General features: G+C 44.7%; 5 protein-coding genes across 16 annotated transcripts; 1 reads left to right on the top strand and 4 right to left on the bottom strand.

The window, feature by feature from the left end:
• Positions 1-74: 74 nt before the first annotated feature.
• LOC6615264 (calcium and integrin-binding family member 2) lies at positions 75-2,802 on the bottom strand. Of its 2 annotated transcripts, XM_032715097.1 has the most exons (5): positions 2,599-2,802; positions 2,486-2,520; positions 1,793-1,935; positions 1,550-1,672; positions 75-480 (listed from the first exon to the last, which is right to left on the bottom strand). In XM_032715097.1, the coding sequence occupies exons 1-5, from the start codon at positions 2,647-2,649 to the stop codon at positions 263-265; spliced, it is 570 nt and encodes a 189-aa protein (XP_032570988.1). In that variant the 5' UTR covers positions 2,650-2,802; the 3' UTR covers positions 75-262. The 2 variants fall into 2 exon arrangements, with proteins under 2 accessions (XP_032570988.1, XP_032570989.1); XM_032715098.1 differs by lacking the exon at positions 2,486-2,520.
• Positions 2,803-3,537: 735 nt separating this feature from the next.
• LOC6615263 (inositol-pentakisphosphate 2-kinase) lies at positions 3,538-11,878 on the bottom strand. Of its 10 annotated transcripts, none has more exons than XM_032715089.1 (13): positions 11,737-11,878; positions 11,472-11,670; positions 10,657-11,337; positions 9,974-10,126; positions 8,942-9,042; positions 7,492-7,617; positions 7,116-7,424; positions 7,001-7,059; positions 6,058-6,204; positions 5,364-5,421; positions 4,455-5,051; positions 3,799-4,025; positions 3,538-3,729 (listed from the first exon to the last, which is right to left on the bottom strand). In XM_032715089.1, exons 3-13 carry the CDS (start codon positions 10,988-10,990, stop codon positions 3,570-3,572), a joined length of 2,271 nt encoding a protein of 756 aa, XP_032570980.1. In that variant the 5' UTR covers positions 10,991-11,337; positions 11,472-11,670; positions 11,737-11,878; the 3' UTR covers positions 3,538-3,569. The 10 variants fall into 10 exon arrangements, with proteins under 10 accessions (XP_032570980.1, XP_032570979.1, XP_032570978.1 ...); XM_032715088.1 differs by having other exon boundaries at positions 11,568-11,670; XM_032715087.1 differs by lacking the exon at positions 11,472-11,670.
• An 89-nt stretch (positions 11,879-11,967) lies between these two features.
• On the bottom strand, positions 11,968-12,322 carry LOC6615262 (immune-induced peptide 14). The gene is made up of 2 exons (XM_002039631.2): positions 12,159-12,322; positions 11,968-12,093 (listed from the first exon to the last, which is right to left on the bottom strand). Exons 1-2 carry the CDS (start codon positions 12,223-12,225, stop codon positions 12,020-12,022), a joined length of 141 nt encoding a protein of 46 aa, XP_002039667.1. The 5' UTR covers positions 12,226-12,322; the 3' UTR covers positions 11,968-12,019.
• Positions 12,323-13,333: 1,011 nt separating this feature from the next.
• Positions 13,334-13,654, top strand: LOC6615261 (immune-induced peptide 4). Its single transcript, XM_002039630.2, has 2 exons — positions 13,334-13,466; positions 13,526-13,654. Exons 1-2 carry the CDS (start codon positions 13,391-13,393, stop codon positions 13,576-13,578), a joined length of 129 nt encoding a protein of 42 aa, XP_002039666.1. The 5' UTR covers positions 13,334-13,390; the 3' UTR covers positions 13,579-13,654.
• Positions 13,655-15,907: 2,253 nt separating this feature from the next.
• Positions 15,908-19,087, bottom strand: LOC6615259 (carbonic anhydrase 1). Of its 2 annotated transcripts, XM_032715460.1 has the most exons (3): positions 18,945-19,087; positions 16,662-16,957; positions 15,908-16,406 (listed from the first exon to the last, which is right to left on the bottom strand). In XM_032715460.1, exons 2-3 carry the CDS (start codon positions 16,896-16,898, stop codon positions 16,011-16,013), a joined length of 633 nt encoding a protein of 210 aa, XP_032571351.1. In that variant the 5' UTR covers positions 16,899-16,957; positions 18,945-19,087; the 3' UTR covers positions 15,908-16,010. The 2 variants fall into 2 exon arrangements, with proteins under 2 accessions (XP_032571351.1, XP_032571350.1); XM_032715459.1 differs by having other exon boundaries at positions 15,908-16,957.
• Between the last annotated feature and the right edge of the window lie 460 nt (positions 19,088-19,547).

Raw genomic sequence — 19,547 nt, 5'->3', positions numbered from 1 at the left:
ATATGTTCGGTTATGTATATTTGATGCAAAAGCGCACATAAACAATTTAATAAAATAGAGAAAACACTGAGGGATACTGATGCACATTGGATATCAATAGCTGGATAATTTTATTATAATACACTGCAGAATACATAACTATATTGAATAGCTTTATGGTGCAGTTCAGACAAGTAACGCAAATAGTGAAGATTTCGTTGATATATTTATATTTTATTAAACACTAGAGTTTCTCTCAGTGCACCGCTGGCGAAAGACGGTTTCATATTCTGATGTGAAAGGTGGAGAGAAAGTCGGGCGCTCGGAGTATAACGTGCTCGAACTCCAAAATTGATAACTTGCCATCGCCATCGACGTCGGCCTCCTCGATTACCTTGTCGGCAATCTGCTGGTGCTCCTCCGGACTCAGCTCGTTCTTGGTCATTGTTGTCAGGCAGGACATGAGGTCGGCGTGCCCGATGAAGCCGTCCTGATCGAAATCTGCAAAGTTATGCCAGACGTAAGTACTCACACAAACGAGTGGCAGCAGTGGGTGGGCTGGGAGAGCGGACGAGGAGATGGCTTACAAAACTTGACATTTTCTTGCACAAAAGTCAATTGATGTGTGCCAAACTGAGTTTGCCCAACAGTCAGCCACGTCTGCATCCTTCTGCCACACAGGTAATCGCTTGCTGCACGTTTCAATTTGTGTCAATCTAATAACGCACATTGAAATAAAGTGCAGCCTAGCTGGCTGGCTCTCCATAACTTGAGTTTTGCAACTAGTTTAGCAAAAAAAAAAAAAACTACCAACTTGCAGTTGCACTCGAACCAAGAGATACTTTGCATCCCATTGATTGCCGACTTCGGCCCATTAATTTCGTGTGTCAAGTGCACAATCAATTTGCACGAAAACTTTTGCTCCATTTACGTTGGCATTTTTCGGGATTCTAATTTAAATTTCAATTAAAATGCTTATTAGAATTTATGGCTGTCCTTGAACTTTGGCCCTGCGGCAGCAACAATAGCTGCTGCCAGGAACGGCGCCACAAATTGCCCGGCCGCGAGTCACCACGAGTTGTGTGCCACGTTTGGCGGCCAGGGCCATCTTCCACATGCTCCTCTCTGCCATTTTGGCCATCGTAAAGTCCAAATGCAAAGAGGGCCCACACACACACACGCGCACGCAATGAGGGCAAGTTCGCCAAAGGCAATAAACACGGGCTGCGGAAATGCATAAACAAGGGCTCAAAATGCTGGCCAACAGCTGGAGCTGCAGTGAAGATGGAGTTCAGAGATGGCAAACAGTGTATTCAGTACTTAAAAGTTTAAAAAAGTCTTAGTTCTATCTATAATAAAAATATAGTGTCTGATAATGAAATCGCAGCTATATACGTTTAACTAGTCGTATACGTAATTTCTAGGCCACAGAAATGTTATATATTACGCAAATCGCTTGCTGATAGTTTAAACAGCTTCCATGTTAATTTTCAGCCCATATAAGCCCGAAAACATTGTCCTTTCCCATCACTGACCGCAACAACTGAGAGCGGAGCTAACGCCAACTTACCATAAATTTTGAAAGCGTAGAAAACTTTAATGTCCCTCGGCGCCTGCTCGCTAAAAACGGAGAGGGCGTCCAGAAAGTCCTCAAAGGATAAATTGCCCTGGCCATCGCGTGAGAAGGCCTCGCCTGCAAAAAGTGGAAAATTGCTGTAGTCCAGCGTCCGAGGAACGCCTTTTGGCCGGGTTGTTTTTTGGCATTGGATTGCTGGGCTTTGCTTATGCAGCCATTTGGGCTATTGTTACGCACATATTCGCCGGCGAAAGGGATTCTCACGCAACTCGGGCATCTTCTCAATGCATTCGCAGGGCACCTTAACACTCGAGGCCTGACCTTCGGTCATCTGGCGAGGCACCAGATCCGGCCGCAGCTCACGGAATCGCTTGTGAACCCTGTAACGAAAGGCAACACAAGGATAAAGGATTGTCTTCGGGGACCGAAGCTAAGGATACCCTGGCCAGTTGGAAATGTGTCGCGCAGCAACAAATTAGACTAATTGGAAAGCAATTTTACATCATCCAACTATAGTATTCATAAAATACCCTATGAGTAACTTTAGTTTATTAACTTTTCATTCATCGAGCTTGGAAATAAGTCAGTTTATGATTTAAATCAGAATTTACTATAACTATATTTGGTTTCAAATGTAGGCTGTCTCTCTCGAGGCTGCCGATCAATAGTGTGGATACTGGCCAAAATGATAATCCCTGGGAAAGGGTATGGAATGTGATGTGTTGGCCGGGTCAAAGGGCGGGGATATGATGGGCTTTGTGTTCTGAGTGTCTGTCCGTGCGCTGTCGTGTGTGTGTGTGTTTTCTTGTGTTTTCCGCTTTTTGTTGCCGCCGAGAGGCAAACAATGGGAGGCTGCAAACAATGGTGCTTTGTCTGCCGCCATATGAAATGGAATAGTTTTGTCTTATTAAGGGAATACAAATGGCCTACCGCAGGATCTCCTTGCGCGTGAAGAACGTGCAATCCTTTCCGATTTGCGGACCAGCAATGCATGAAGAGAAATTAGCTGTGCGGAAGTGAGCTTCATCTGATTGATCGCTCACCTGGTAGTCATCCAATTCCTGCTCCGTAAATGTCACAACTTTGTTGCCCATCGTTACTCGCCGGCCAGTTGGGTTCGGTTCGGTTCGTTTTGGCTCGAATCCGTTTGGATTGGTTTGCTTTTTTGCGTAGCTGCCGGCCAAACCGGTTAGTCCCAAGCGTGAATGGCAACTGACACTGTTGCCGACTGTGGGCCAACTCCCAGTGCCATAACTTTGCATAGCACCAGGACTCCGCGGCTCCACGGCTTAGTACACATCCTGCGGCGAATGGCCAGCGTATGTCGCCCGCATTCGCATGGAAATTAATTAAGGAGTGTTCAGGAGCGCCACTCCCACTCCCACTACCATACCCACTTCCACTCCCCCATTGGGCCCATAACTATACAGTTACCATGTAGCTTTCGCAGGTCAGCGCCGTGTATCCTGTGGTTTTTTGCCCCACTGCTCTTTTTAGCTGTCAAGCTGCGGCAAAAGCCGTTTTTAGAGGTGCGCCTCCATACGGTCCGTAGAAAAATATGGAAAAACTAAGCTAACTCTATCGGTCTAGCGAATGGAAAGTACCTGATAATGGCACGGGTAATTCATTGCTGGATTTAGATGAACTGTGAAGATCAATATAAAATATGCTCATAAATGAATTAGTAAAGATATTCAATTGGTAACTAAGTTCTTGTATTCCCAGTTGTAAAACATCAGTAAGACCTCGGACTTAACTCCGCTTTCTGCCAATTAAGCACACTTAAACTTTGAACCTGCCAGATCTTAGCCAGAATGTCTGACAGTTTACACTTTAAGCACCAAATAGCCAAACCTTTTGCACGCATTGAACATACCCATACCCATAGAAGGAACTCCCAAAGCTGCAATGCAAAAAAGCTAAATTGGTATTGAAGAGGAAAGATACTGTAGCACAGTTTTCAGAGCCAGACAGTCGATGCGTGCTGCTTTTAGTTGGGCGGAAAGTTTATTAATTAATTTAATGCTCGACGGCACTTTTCAATTTCACGTGTCTGCGCTATGAATTTATGAAAGTGACTGTCGGGCTTGGGATCCAAATCCAGGACACAGAGTTTGGTTAGAAAGTGATGACCCAGCAGGGAGACGCACCAAGGCTGCAGTGCCGCATCGCTGCTAGAGATCGGGGATTCGATTAGAGCTGGAGCAGCGCGAAGGCGTCATTGTGTGGATACTACTACTTACCTCTGGTCAGCCGGGCAATCGGTTTCGCATTCGCTTTCGATTTCCTGAAACGTCAACATAATCGAGCAATCCAGCGCCGTGGCTCCCAACATATATGCCTGCTCCTCATCCGGCTCGAATTCTGCATCCCCGGCTCCTTCGATTGCGGCCAAGAGACCCCGCAGCGAGTTGTAAGTGGGCCGGGAGTGGTCGCAGTACCCGGATTGCCACATGAAGTCGAAGTGGCGCTGCAATTGCCAAGAATCGTTACTCGCACTGCTCAAAGCCACTTGGCCGCCATCCATTGCCCATTTAGCCGCCACTTCCACTGAACTTACAACTCCCAGCTCACCTGGGCATTTCGAAAAAATGAAGTCAAGGAAGGAAGTTCAGCCCGTTGGCGTAAATATTTGGATACTCTAACCAAGAGATACGCCTTAAGTTACTATTTGTACTATACAAAGTATTTATACTCTATAACTTCCTAAGTATTTAGTGTACTGAGACTAAGGTGTTCGATCAAAGTGCTCCACGAAACGGCTATACTCTTTTTAGGGTATCAGAGCCCAACTGGAGCTATCTGCAATTGCCAAAGTTCTCCGGGGGTAGGCAGAATAAACAACTCCAAACGGACAAAGGCTATGGAGTTTGGGCAGCAGTTTGATTGGTTGGCTTACCTTTACCAGCAATTGCAAATTCAAAATTTTTTGCAGCACACAATTTTTTGGTAAGCGAAATATTTCCGCTTTGTTGTTTTGTGCTTGAGTTTGATTCGCAGTCTCATTCCGATTCCAGTTTTGGCTTTCATTCTGATTCACGTTGCGACTTGTCGTACTAGCAGCCTCAGCCGGAGTTTCCGGTTCCGTTTTTGTTTCCGTTCGACCTGCAGTTGCCATTGCCGTAGCCGTTGCCATAGCCGTTGCCAACACATTGCCGGACAGTTGGCTGCTTGATGCTGGTCCTGCAGCCACCGAGGTGGCTGCCTGTCTAGTTATTGTTGTTTCCACTCTGGCCACTTTTGTGTACCTTTGGGTCGTGGCTGTTGCAGCAGCTGCTCTTGTCCGCGTCGAGGATTGACCGGCAGTGACAACAGGGGCGTGTGCCCTGCCTCCGAGTGGCAGGACAACATTAGCGGCGCCAATTCCAGCAGCTCCGGCCTTTGTCTCCGTCGCCGCAATCGAAACGCGACTGTGATTCAGCTGCTCCGGCTCCGCCTGCTCCTGCTGCTGCTTCTGGCTCTGATTGGAGCCCTCTGCTCGGTTGGATTTCGGGTGCTGCACGGAGAGAAATCAATGCACAAAGATAAGCTTCTTATGTCCACTTTAATGATATCATATTGCTGATTCACTTTCAAAGGAATACTTGTACTATTGAACCAGCAGTCGGAACAATAAAAGCAAAGCATTCAAAGATAATAATAATAAAATAATTACATTTAAAGAGTAAGAGTGCTTCTAATAAATCTTCTAAAATGTTAAATACTTATTTACATTTCAGCATTATTTGTATCTTCACTAAACAGCATTATTAGTTGTGTTTTAACAATATGATAGCAAAACTTAAGTAATTTTTCCAGTGCGTCTTACCTCATATTCCCTTAGCAGGCAGGCCACCAGCAAATGTTTTATAAGCACCATAATTTCACTGGAGAATTTCAGAGATTTTATGGCCATGGCGATGGCGATGGCGTTGGCATTGGTTGAATTTTGTTTGTTAGCGTTTTCAATGCGCATTCCCATTTCGTGTGGTCGTTGTCGGCGTTGTCAACGTGGTGCCAAAAGGTGTTGAAGCGACACGGCCACGGCAAAAACATAGTGAAATGAGGGGAGGGGGGAGGGGGTGTGGGAAAAGTTGAAAACCAGGTGGATGGACCAGTTGGCTGGGGACAGAGAGGTGGTTGCAGCCCGGAAAATGGCGATGCTGGCATTTGGCACTCGAGAATTTGTGTTTGGCTGTTGCTTCTTGCATTATTTATTGAATATTTGCGTGTGGCCGAATGGTTCGGAGTTTTCTTCTTCCGCTGCTCATGAAAATTTATGTCCAAAAGGGAGTGACTCGAATAGAAAGTAATTATAAGAGCTGCTTGAATGGCTGAAAATGCCGTAAAATGTGGCCCAAATGAATTTTAACATTTTCAAAAGAAATTAAAACACAATCCAAACTCCAAAAACCATCTCTGCCCCTCCAAGAAATCGCAAAGAATTTTCATCCCAAGCGAGACTAACCCACATTTGTATCTTATTTTCAAGTTGAATTTATTGAAAAGCGCAACTGACTTACCCGGGAAAGACACGCGAGCTCAATTCATCGAAGGAAATCGAATTCGCGTGATCGCCATAAATTAAATTGCTGTTCTGAAACACACGTAAATTATTTTGCGGGCAGGCGAGAAGTGCATCCAAGGCATCGAGCATACGACTGGGTGTACTAAAAGCAGAGAAAAGAACCAATGAAAGTACATCAGCGGACATGTCGCTTGTACAGTGTGCTCAATAACTATAAGGCATATCTGAACAAAACGATTAAAGTATAGCAAGTAACTTGGTGTAGCTAACCAAAGAACAATAAAGTAGGGACTCCCTAAACATGATCATTACTGAAATGAAAATATGCTAAGTTTAAAAATAGCTTTAGTTGCCAGTTCAGTTTCGTCGCGTGCTGTACTTATGAATATTACTCTTAAAACTGATGTATATGCATATGGAATATATGGAAGATGTTGCGCCCGAAACAAAGGCAAACGAATTGGCAACAATTTTTGAGGGGTCACGGGGCATGGAGACCGCCAGATCCATAAAATCCGGGGACAGAGGCCACGGCGGACGAGGAGCAAGCGGTAAACCGGAATGAAAGCGCAAGCAAATTGAATTTTGTGCACGGATGCACGCATGACTTAAAACAGCGGGCCGCAAATAAACGAATGAGCGGGGCGGGCACTGGGATTGCAATTGAAGTGGACCCAGGAACGTCCGGAGCATTCCGAGTCCAAAAGGATACAAGGAAAGCAAAAAAAGAAAGAAAAAAGCTGGGCACTAAAGCAGAAGGAGTGGCAAACAGTAACCGAAAGTGTTGGAATTATGAAGCACGACAGGACACGCAAATGGAGCAGATTGAAATTTATGACTCGATGTTCGTGCCAAAGGTGCAGCCTTCAGCTGCCTGTTCATTGTGCCGAGCAAGGTGAGCTCCTGGTTTCTGGTTCCAGGTTGGCTCGTCGACATACCCGGAGAATAGATCCAGCGGACAGTAGTGGCCCAAACGTTTTATTTTCCCATTGTGCATCTGTCGAAGGTAGTGAATGAGAAAGTTAGACTGCCTTCGTCATCGCCTCCACTCACCTTCAGCAGTTGCATGCTGCAAAAGCGACACCAGCACTTGTCCCGGGCAAAGGGCTCCTTCTCCTCCTGATTGCAGGTCGCCTCCTTTGGCTTTGTCACTGCCCCCGATGGCATTAAATCAAATAAATCGTTGACATCACTTGCCAACTGGAGCCAGCCTTGTTTGGGTTTTATTTCGATGGCATATGTATCGCCCAGACGACGGACAGCGCTCCTGTTTTTCGTCCTTGTTCCTGCTCCACCGCCATTGCCACCTCCACCTCCTCCGCCCGCTGCAGCTCCAGTTTCATCTCCTGTTGTGCCCTTTGCCTGCAAAATTATATCGTTTCGCTTATTTGCTCTCGCCTCTTTGCCACGTTCCCCTGATCCTCATCACCATCTCCTGATCCCGATCCCGACTCCGAGGAAATGGAGTAAAAGGAAGGTGCCGGCATGTCCTGCCATGAAATATTATGCCTGCCGTGTACCGCGAACTTTTGCCCCGTCGTTGATGCCATTTTGACTTGAAAATGCAGCGGCGAGAGCAGCACGTAAAAAAGTGGGAAGCAACCATCATGAATAAAGCTACCATGGTTTCGCATGGGTTGGGATCGGGGTCCTTGGCCAGGTTATCGCTGCTCCTGCTCCTGTTTCTGCTCCTGCTCCTGCTCCTGTTGCTGTTGTGACATAAAACAAAAGTTGTTGCGCTGATTGTATGATGAGTTATGAAGCCGACGACCGGCCGGCACGGCACGGCATGGACGGAGTTCTCCATTCGCGCTTCCCAACTTGAAATTGAAAATTAACATTTAAAGCCGCAATTAAAGGGTTTTTTCCAGCACTCACCTTTTTTTCGCCATATTTTTGTACGCCCGCACTGCGTTCCGTGCGATGGAACGAACACACAATATGGCCTTAGTTATGGCCACGTTTTATATACATATGTACCACTTTCTATGGCCTCTTTTTTTTCCTGCTGCCCCTGCTCCACTGGCTGTTTGTTTCCTTTGCTGGCAATTTTATTTCGGTCAATGCTTTGGCACCAAAGCCATACATTCAATATGTACCCACCGAGCACGGCGAACAAATAGCCAAAAAATTGAAAAAAAAAAAAAAAGGAATGCCCGCCCGCAGATGATCGAACAGGGGAGTACCCTAAAGTCCTGTAAGGGGTGTGCTACCCGACTACCACGTGTGCCACCTGCTAGCTAAGCTACCCGATGTACATAGCTGCCAGTTTCTGTGGAACATGGAGCAAATAATAAAACTTGCAGCTATGGCGGCACTTTCAAAGCAATTTCGGCATCTTTTATAACCGCACAAGTCCGAAAACCCAAAGCCCAAAGTCCAAAACCCAGAACCCAAACGAAACCCAACGAATCGAATTGGCCAGTGGCTGATATTGGGTGTGGGACTCGGTTGCAAGTAACGCCAACAAAGTGTTTACACTGTTGCCCACTTTAATTCAAAACAAAGAACCGCTGATTTATGGGCCTCGGCCAGGGTTTAGTTACGAATTTGGATGGCGGCGGAGGTGGCACTCGTGGGTTTGTTAGCCTCCGATGCTACGGCACAAAGGCAAACTACACCGCAGCAGGAGCAGCGGAGTGGCGGCTGCTTTGGCTAACGTGTCCAGCACATATGGCCAAAAATGCCAATATTGTCCTTGTACAAAATACACAATTTATTTGGACAGCAGCAGCGGCAGCAGGAGCCACACGACTTCGCCCGAAAACAGCAGCCTCAGCATTCTGTTGCCGGGGGAAGGGAGCAGGAGCAGCAGCAGGAGCAGGACCATGAACAGGATCTATATCAAGAGCTGGAGCAGCTGACGACGACCATCTCACCTGTAAATTGGCAAGTAAAACATCGAACGTGGCAGGCAATTGGGTCACATCTGGCAGCAGCAGGCCGAATGGCCCCACAAATTCCTTATCCAGACGCGAAACTGCAACGGGTTGGAAAGCACAGACGGAGTGAAAGGCGGAAAAGTCAGGCAAAATTGGGGCATGCAACCGGATGGGTTGGAATGGGATGAAATGGGATGGGATGGCTGTAGCCGAATGAATGTAAAGTGCAAGCGCCAGCATCCGGCGATTATTGATATATAGACGCCGATGGCGGTGGGTTAGAATGCGAAGGTGAATGATAAATCACTGGCCAGCTCTGAAGTTTTGCAGCAGGCAGCCTGTTGCTGGCTGCCGGGCATAAACCCGATTTTGATATATGACCACGACCACGCCGTCCGCCACTAATCAGTCCCATGTGGACGGGCTGGTGCGCCAGTTGCAACAGCAACTGAAACTGAAACTGGAGCAAAAGGATCCTTCAACCCACCGAGCGCGCCAGTGAAAGGAACTGGCGATGGGGTGACGTGGGATGCGGCACTAAAACGCTCGTTTATGATTGATTGCAGTGGCTCTAAAAGGCTTTGAATAGCGGCCAGGATGAAAAGGGCGGCTGCAGCGCAAAGGCAATGGCAAAGGCCAAGAGGGAGGCACTGCAGCAAAAGCTGCTCAGATACAAAATTTGCTACCACAGCGGGACGGCGCTAACACAAAATGCCACAGTGGAGATCTGCTTGGAAACGCTCCATCGGTGAATAGTTTTTCGGTTTAGTAAACCCTAACTATAGTTGCACAGAAAAAATAGTAAGAAAGTTCAGATATAAATCTATCACAATCTGATATAATCATCTTGTTCCTTTTCAGTAGTAATGAACAATACGAAAAACCTGCGAGGTTGTAGAAAGCCCTTTTAAGTAGTTTACTAAATTAATAAATTTAACATGTAACTGCTTCAGTTTTCGAGTCAACAAGTGCTTAAGCTCAAGATGTTATGGCCAAGTGAGAATACTTCTTTTTGCACAGTGCACTTACCCGGTCTTTGGTCGCGTATATGCTCGTTTATCCAGAATCTATCGTCTTCCTTTGGTATGGCAACAATATCCGCTCCGCAGACAAACTCATTTCCTAATAGACGGCGCATTATCCCGATATAAGCCATAAAATCCGGCATTGTCAAGTCGCCAGCTGGAGATTGAGTCGGGGGTGGAGGCGAGGAATCAGCACAGAGAGCACAGGGCAACATAGAAGAGATGTGGATAAATGAAATAAACACATTTGATGCAATGGCCAAAAGATGCACAGAGATAGAGAGATACCCGAAAGGGCAAAGGGCGAAGGGAAAAGGAAGTGGGCGGCGGTTGGCGGTGGGTCAAAATCCAGCCAGGCAGGCAATAAGCAGAGCACAATGCTCCAAGTGGCCGGGAGATGGAGCAGCAGCAGCTTGTCTGGGTGTTTGAAGTTGCACGCAACCATTTCCGGTCCAACAAAAAAGGAAACCTCCAGCGGGCCCAGCTAACAATAACAGGCTGGCCTCGGCACTTGAAGAAATATATGATTAACTCTCTAATATTTTATATTATTCTTGAATATATGACCAAAGGAAAAGTTATTGAATTCAGTTGGAAATTAACAGCACATATGGCTAAAAGGTGAGTATAGAAAATTCACGAGTTTCAAAGACTTAGGTCCCATTTTATTGGCTCGTGTATACGAACCTTTTTCAGTCCCAGCTCTTTCGGATGAGACACGCTGCCCTTCCGGCCGAGCAACCTCATCCGCCAGCTCGTGCCGCTGGTGCGCCGCCTGGCGCAGTCTGCTGGATATCATTTTTGGCAAACGTAAAACTTTTTTAAATTGCGGCAGGGCGAGCACCAAATTTGCATTACCCTCCGCCCGATAGATCAACTCAATTTGGCGCAGTTCCATCGCCGCGGGCAGATCCAGCAGGGCGTGCAGATTCTTGGCCGTCCACTGTGGCAGTGGCTCTGTGGCTCTAAGTCTTAGTTTTTGCCACGTTCCCGGGGAGCGGGGTCCTCGTTCGGCTGTCATGGCCTGTGCGCGGGTGTTTTTGGTTCGTTGTCGTTGTCAAAATGCAACTGGCGCCGTCAGCAAGCTCCTGCTCCTCCGACCACCGACCTCTGACCCCTGACCCCTTCTGCTCGGTCTGCGGCGCGCCAGTGTTGATGATTGCCGATTGTGGCTTGTTGTGGTCGAGTCCTGCGGCTTTACTATTGTTATTGTTTCTGTTTCTGCGGCTCTTTCTGTTTCCCTGCTCCACCACTCCTCGCTGCTCCCTACTCGTCTTGTCGTGGGCGCATTTATGCACATTTATTGGCCGGCGATAAGATGCAGCAGCCGGGAAGTCGTCGCCGGTTTGAAAGTCAGGTCGCCAGGCGCTGATAAAATACGTAAAATTGCCAGTTTAAAGCGTTTTCAGGAAAGTACTATATTAAGAAAAAAGGCAGGGAATGAAATTGACCACCTAAAATAAAGGAATATAAAGGTATGTAAGTACGAATAGCCGACTTACAATTATGTTCTTTATTATTACTATTTATTTGTTTAAAAGGCACTTAACACTTTGTTTTTCTCCATGAACTTCGGATTGTCTTTATATATTGCATACCATGCCTGTCGTTGCGTAAATGTTGTCTCAAAGGATCACTTAAAGCATGTTCCTTATTCCTTGAATTCTTTTTAAATTTTATTATACTTATTCTGCGGCTTCTCTATAAATAAATGCCAATGCTCAGCTTGCTTTTTGCACAAGTCACTAAAAATGTGACACTATCTACCTTTAGCAGCTAGAATCCTTCACAATTTTGTAGATTGTACGCCGGCTTTTAAATTAAAATATTTATTTTCGTTTTTCGAACAGCTGATCAGCTGAGATCATTTGCAGTGTGTACACACCAGAAAATAGAATTTGCTTATGCTCAGCAATCTAGTATATTTAGTCAGTGTGACCCCTTCCCACTAAGAGCGCGCGCTTTTCAAATTTTAAAATTTATAAACAACATACGTAATTTTACTGTTTCAAAACATTTTTATTCCTTAAGCATTTATTAGAGGTCGTTTTTAGTTCTTGCGAATATACTGCGAGCGATCAGTTTGAATCAACGTGTGTCCGCCAGCATGAATGACTTGGGTGCCTATCAATAATAAAATGCTGATAAGAAAAAAACGATCTTTAAGATTGCTTTCTATATGCACTCACCAGCCTCCGCCGTCGCCAAAGCCGCAATCAGAGCAAAGAAAAAACCGCAGATCTTCAGACAGTTCATGTTTACAGAGTGAATTCAAGTTCTACTTTGATTAGCGATCCGGGGAGGCTGCGCTTATATAGCTCTCCATACGATGCAGTGAGCTCGCCAGCTGGGGGCTTTGAAAGTAGGAATTTCCAAGGGGGCTTCGAATTCCCCAGGGTGACGATCGGAAATCGAGCGCGATCTGAGCTGAACGCGCATTTAGCTGATACGAGACAATACTACTAAATGTACTGCCACGCGATAAAGGTTTATTGTAGGTGCAAATTGAATTAGATTGAAATGATGTGTACTGTTCATCGCTATCATAAAGTTCAAATATTATTCACAGAGCATCTTTATTAAGCACCCTAGCAAAAATTATTATATCTTATATCCAATTAATAAGTTATTGCACGCAAATTCTTTTTTCCATGTAGATGTAGAAAAATTGATACATTGAGTTATTTTTTCAATCCAAAATTGCTTATTATTGTACTGTTGCGAGTTTGTAATAATTTGTAATACTAACTAAAGTTAGTTAGGCAATTTAAAAAACACATTAAAAGGAAGTATAAAAATCACCGAAAGTAGTTTTTCTTATCACCAATAGGTAAATTACTAAAACCGTAAATAAATCGATGTCTAATGTAGAATGAATTGATCTTGACCTTTCACAGAAGTCGATGCCTTGTACGGCTTTATTCATAGTACCCATTTTACTATGAATAAAGCCGTACAATTATTGGGCAAATCGACATCTAATACAATTTGTCTTATTAATTGTTTCTGATATAAAAGAGATAATTTCCGAGTAATAACCATTAACGACCTTTTCCAGGAGAAACTCCTCATAAAGGGTATGGTAAACACATCAAACTGGATTGCATACTGCGCTGTTCGCGCCCAGTTCCAGTTATTCTAATAGTCGAATTGCGTAGAAAACCCAGACAGGTTCTGCCTTCACGTGAATTACACTGAATGGCATGAACAACAGACAAACAAACAAACGAATCTCTGATTGACGAGCGAAGAGATAAAGCCGATCTTTTAACCTGTGTAATCCCCCAGGTTGGCTTGGAATCGCCCAGATCTCTGCCCGATCGATCCGCTATAAAAGAGCACAGGCAGTTTAGTGGTGCATCAGTATCTCATCGTCAGTACTACCAAGCCAACCAACAACCACCAAACCTCAGAAATCAACATGAAGTTCTTCCAAGCCGCCGCCCTTCTCTTGGCCATGTTCGCTGCCCTCGCCAACGCCGAGCCCGTTCCCCAACGTAAGTGTTAAACTATTATTACTTTAAAATGATATTAATTAACTAATTATACATCGCAGCTGGAACCGTGCTCATCCAGACCGACAACACCCAGTACATCCGCACTGGTTAGGATTGGAGAACCATTTTGACCCAAATCATTTGCCATCCATTTGGACTTTTGAATAAAAATTTTAAAATTACCTAAACTCATTTTTATTATTTACTATATGATTAATAAAATTAATGTGGGAGTGAATTTAAATAATAACAAATTTCATTATTATAAGCTGTATACAAACTTGCATCCTATAGGAAACTCTAACAAATTTTATTATAATAAGCTTTATACAAATATACATCCTATATGAAATTCTAGTGAGCAGAGTACAAAAGTCATATTGATTCTTATCAGTGCAAATTTCGTCAACAAAACACATTTATAAAAATATTAAAAAATCAAGTTATCTGTTGAATATTTTAGCACGTACTATATATAGTATACATAAAGTCAAAAACCTTTTCAAGCTAATACAAGGTCAGATCAGATCAGATTAATTTCCACAGCAGCCGTTATGCCGACAGGCTTATGGCCTACCCGAACCGACTAGCAACTATCCTAGCTGATCCCATCTCCCTCCGAAGACTGAAGAGGGTACACCCCAGCGATCTCCTTACCCGGAGGATAATATAACATATTACATTTTAAGTAATTGATAACTAGACTAGATTTTTCTTTCTTTTATACTTTATAATTAAGATACCACTTGGTCTCATTTATCTTTATCACACATTAGGTTAAGTTCAGAGGAATTACTGAACGATTCCTTTTGAAACCTTAATAAATAGAATTAGTTAAAAAAAAAAAAAAAATAATACTAGGTCTAAATTTTTTTTAAATAACATATTTAAATGCCAGCTGCTCTCAAATTCCTAAAAAAGCACGTGTATAGAACAGGTATTTATTTGTAGAGTGTTTGAATTTTCTAATTGCTTTTCGTATTGGGTATTTTTTTTTTTGACGTGCCAATAACTGGTAATTATCGTAAAAACAAGCAAGTTGTAAGCTCTTCTTGATTTTTTCTGGAATACCAGTTGAGTTTGATTAACATCGAATCTACTCGTGTCACCAATTCACACTCATCGCTTTCGAGCCGTCATGTGCAACTGGTGGATGCGCCCAACTTGTTATTTGTATCTAAATGGAAATTGTTTGCAACTTGTTTTAATTGCCCGACTTGCAAATTGCTGACGGCTAAGCGACCAAGATGGGCAGAACTCGGCTGAATGGATGGCTGGATTTGGGATTTGCAGTGCCAGCCACTCAAGAGAAGAGTAGTTCATATTTATTTAAACAAATATATATATATAGGGATAAGTGAACGATGCCTGGCGCAACTGGAAACAATTTGCCGAGCGAAAACTATTTGGTTGTCCTGTGTTCCACTGAAACCGCTCCTTCAGCTGGCCTATTGTTTTACTTGGTGCCACGCCCACCAGCAACGCCGCCTCTATATGGTTCGTTACATCAACAATTATTTTAAACTTTCGCCGCAAGTATTTCCTTCGCCGGTTTTACGCCTGAAATAAATCGTAATAGGAGTTGGCAGTTGAAAATGTCTGCCGGCGACAAGGTACTTATACATACATACATATATATATATTTATAGTCCTGCCGCCAGGACCTCTGGGGCCCAAGCTAATCCTTTTGATATTCGTGCGAAGGAATTCCCGGCTACGCAGGAACAATTTGCGCCGCTTTTGAAGTAGCCAACTATGCTGGCTACTTTTGCGGTGGAAGTGGGTGCTGTTGGGCAAGTCAATAAGCGAATCCCTATCTCCTGCAGATTCCCATTCCATCCCAATCCAAAATCCGGAATTTTGCGATTCGCTTCTGGGGCAAATCGTTCAGTTTCAGGCTGCCCCGCTACCCATTCAAAGTTATTTTCAGCGCAACTTTTAGCCAATCAGTATTTGATTCCCTTTTTTTGGCCAGCGGGCGTTTATTGAAAATTAATTTCGAAAATTTTCGCAACTGTTTTAGCAAGTGCAGCTGCGAGGCATACTCCGATCCTTTTTATACCCAGCCCCGAAACGAAATGAACAAATTCCCCAGTTTGGCTCCTGTCCGCCCAGGATTCTGCCCCCTGCACTTTGACTATTTGCCTGGCTGCACCTGCAGACAGTCGGTCAACAGGGCAAATAGCTGGCCAGGATGCGGACTGAAACTCACAGGCTGACTGCTCATGGGGTGCGAATCACGAACCGAATTGCCTAACTGCTTCTCGAGCAGAAAGGACTCTTGAGCTCAGCGCATTTCCATGCACGTCGCACGGCGTTAAAGTTTCAGCTTGGAAAAAGGCAATGCATTCAAAATCAGGGACTTTATTTGGAACAGGACGAAAAAGTTCACTTTTACCTTCAGTCTGCATAAGGAATTTGAGATTTAGTAACTAAAAATCTACATATATAATAGGTTTATTGGCAATCAAATGGAACGGTTTCATTTTGTTTTTACATTTCTTTACATTGCAATGTGATTGTGTTGATATAGATATTAAGGTATTACATATTAAGGTACACATTACGATTGCCCAAGGCCTGTTGCTCCCGACCATTTTTGCAGTTCCTGTTGCCATTCCTTCCGTACAGTGCCTCAAACTCGCCCAGCTGACGCCAGTTGACCACGGATATATTGCGGCTTATCAGCCAGGTGGTGGGCAGAACGACGTCTCCGTTGTCGTAGGTGCCTTCGTAGGAAAAGTAATCAGATCCGAATGGTTGAAGTAGTGACCCCAAGTGGAAGGGGGGAAGCTCCATCGATGATCCTGGCTGCGAGATCCACTTGAGCTGATCGGTGACCTCCATGAGGTGCTCGTTCTTGACGCAACTCAGTTCAAATAGGTAGGACAGGGTGAGGTATTCCAAGTTGTTCTCCAGCTGGGCGCATCGATGAAGTGCCTGCAGTTCCAGGGAGAAGTGATAATTGTCAATCGAATGCTCGGATTTGAGGCTGCCCCACTTGAAGATCGCCTCCACAAAGTGGTATCTACCAAGCAGATTAGCCCCACTGAGCTGGGGCATAAAATTGTACGCAGTGTATATCCGCATGATCACAGTGCTCCCGTTGTTCTTCAGAACAGTCGCCATCGGAAGATCATCGTAGTACGTCCATTGTAAGGGCATCTTTAGGTGCCTTTTGATAATATTGCTCACCGGTATAGTAATTGGCGAAGGTTGCATGGCCAGGTTCGTTTCGAGTCTCCTGCTGCCCACTGCATTACACAAATCCTGAAAAATGGTTCTTCCCGAACAAACATTCACGATAAAGGCCACGGCCATCGTGCAGCTGATTAGCATCATGATGAGCCTCGATTCCTCCGCCAGTTGCATCATCAGGCCAAATGCTCTGATGAACTTCAGCCAGCATAAGTCTATCATCGGTAACAACATTCTATCAGTTAATTGAAAATGTCAGATAGTGGAAGTGGTTGGTTAACTGTGGAGTAGAGCTGTGGCAAAGGCAAAATTAATCCTTTTATTATCTAACAGAGGGAGGTATTGAAAGAACAGACTTAATTTCACATTATTCATTTTCATACAAGGACTAGACTAGGGACATAATTATACCCACACGCTCGCCTGCACTTGAAGCCGGGACGAATTAGGAAATCACGTGGCAAAGGCTTTGATTCCATGCTTTGTTTGGCCTCTCAATTAGCTGCCTCATTGCATGACCCACTTATTTATTAATTACTCAACAGGCTGGAATCTCTGGCAAAAGCCCGTCACTTTGAGCAATCCATATTGGGCACGAGCCTAATCCAATCAGTACTTGGAGAACTGGGCAAGTCAGGTGCAGTGCTCTCGATTGTTGGCGGGGCATCTCGAATGCCCGATGGCCAGGCACTCGAAGTGGTTCGGATTATTAATTTGCAAGGATAGGTCAGTTACACTTCTAACTGGCACATTTACGACCGTGTGCGTCCGAGGCTCGGTTGTGCCCAAGTTTTGTTGCCCCAAAGTGAGCCATTCAGTTTCACGGCCCATGAAATTGTGACCCCCACAGGCCATGAATGTGGCATCCTTTTGTTTGGGCCACCACGTTGGATGCACTGGAAGCGGTGAGCCATAAAGCAGATAGGCCCACGACAAGGACAGGGGACACCCAACGATGTCGGTTTATGGGGCTTTGTGCCAGGACACACACACACAAACACTGAGAGACACGGACACACACACAGCGCACAAACAGGACTCGAAGGCTGGGCAACTGGAATAAATACCTAGCAGAGACAGGACTCCTGGGCGGGGCATCCCGGGTCCTGCATCCTGCGTCCTGGCTGCCAAAGTTCTCGGCGCGTGCTTCATAAAATAGTCATAATGCATGTTTTTATGAAATATGAAGTGGCCAAAAAGTTGCTGCCCAAGCAAAAGCCAAACCCACCGAAACCCCTGGCGTCTGCGTTGGCCTATTTGGTGCATAAGCCAAAACCAAAATGTAAATATTTTGCCATGTAATTATTTGTATACAGGACTCGAATCCGTCGCTTGTGTGTGAGCTTATGCAGAGTCTTAAATGTATTAGTGAGGCCATTAAAAGTTGCCAAGTCTCCCAGGAGAGCAAGCCGAAGAAGTGAAATTGCATTGGGATTTCGGTCTTGGCTTTGGCTCCCATAAAATAATCATCTATTGCCAGCAGCATCGTTGGCAGGAAGGATTTTCGAGTTTCGACCGTTTCAAAATGCACGACAGGTTGTTGGCTATACATATCCTGTGCAGCCGGCATACTTAAATTCGGTGCCACCAAAAAAAACGCTAAGTACGAACAGGACATTTCCGTGGCCAGTGCTTTAAACCGAACAAATATTTTAAGCTTTTAAATTTAAATACTTTTCCCTACGTATATTTGCCTATGTTTTTTAGAAGGTTCTTTTCTAATACAAGCATCGTTGTTTGTTGTGGTCATAGGTAAAGTTGTTTGCGAACAGGACTCACACACACAAGAATCCTGGCCATGACTATGGCTATGGCGACCTTTTGCAATTGACAGGCTTATGGGTTTATGCTCAGCTGAAACGCTTTTACGCCGAGCTGTGGCTACTGTCAATATTAACTGCTGCCCAGTAATTAAATTGAGACCATGGCAGGCGCACAAAAACGAACGGATATTATTGCCCCATGATGCAGCTTTCGTTTACGGACCACTTGACCACTACAAACGCTTGTCACTGCCGGTTTTCGTGAGGGAAGGGGAGTGGGGGGTTAGGTGGAGGGGCTGTTCAGTTCGCCCTGGCGATAACCTTTGACACGGCAGTACACAAATATCGCTGCAGCCAGGCGAGTTGACATAAGTAGGAACATAATAACGAATTTATCGCCGCACTTATTTTCACTTGCCTGGGCAGAAATACGCATATTGGAGCAACTTTTATCGCTGGTGAAACAAAACTTTCCCGGTCGAGAGTATGTCCCGATTTTGCGAGTTTGGAAACTTACTTGCTCTCCTCGCTCCAACAGAATTAGCAAATCAATGCGTTATTTTGGAATTCGATAGCTTTTAGCACGAAACAACAATTCGAACGAAAAATAGTGAAAGTTTCAATTTGACAATAGTTTCTTGGCTGACGGGCGAAAATGACGTGCTTCACTTGGAAAAACTGACAAACAAAGCCAGGCTATCTATTAAAATTTGCACTTTGCTATCCAAAACATCCTTAAAGTGGAGCTCTTGTCCTCGGTGTTTGATTAGCGTTTTCTCTCATTTCGCTTCCAGCGCGAATGTCCTTCAAACTGGTGAATGGTATCCAATTTCCGCTGCAAAGAGTTATTAATCCCGAAATTTGAACCCCTGACCCCACCTCTCAATGAAATTGCTTGTTTACTTGGAATTATGCAAATTTCAGAGCAATCACAGAAGTGATGAGGCCAAATGACAAATACGACCCCCAAAACCACCGACCCACACCCATGTTATCCATGGTATCCTTGTGTCCTGCCATCTCGGCCATTTTGGCCATTTTGGCCAGTTGCATTGCAGCTCTGTAACTAAAATCCCCTTAAGTGCTTGCTTTGGTTGGAAATTGAAAAGAAATTATTATA

The sequence above is a fragment of the Drosophila sechellia genome, chromosome 2R (genome assembly GCF_004382195.2).
Source record: "Drosophila sechellia strain sech25 chromosome 2R, ASM438219v1, whole genome shotgun sequence".
Classification (NCBI taxonomy): domain Eukaryota; kingdom Metazoa; phylum Arthropoda; class Insecta; order Diptera; family Drosophilidae; genus Drosophila; species Drosophila sechellia.
The sequence above is the reverse complement of the archived record's forward strand: the minus strand, read 5'-3'. Positions and strand labels throughout refer to the sequence as shown.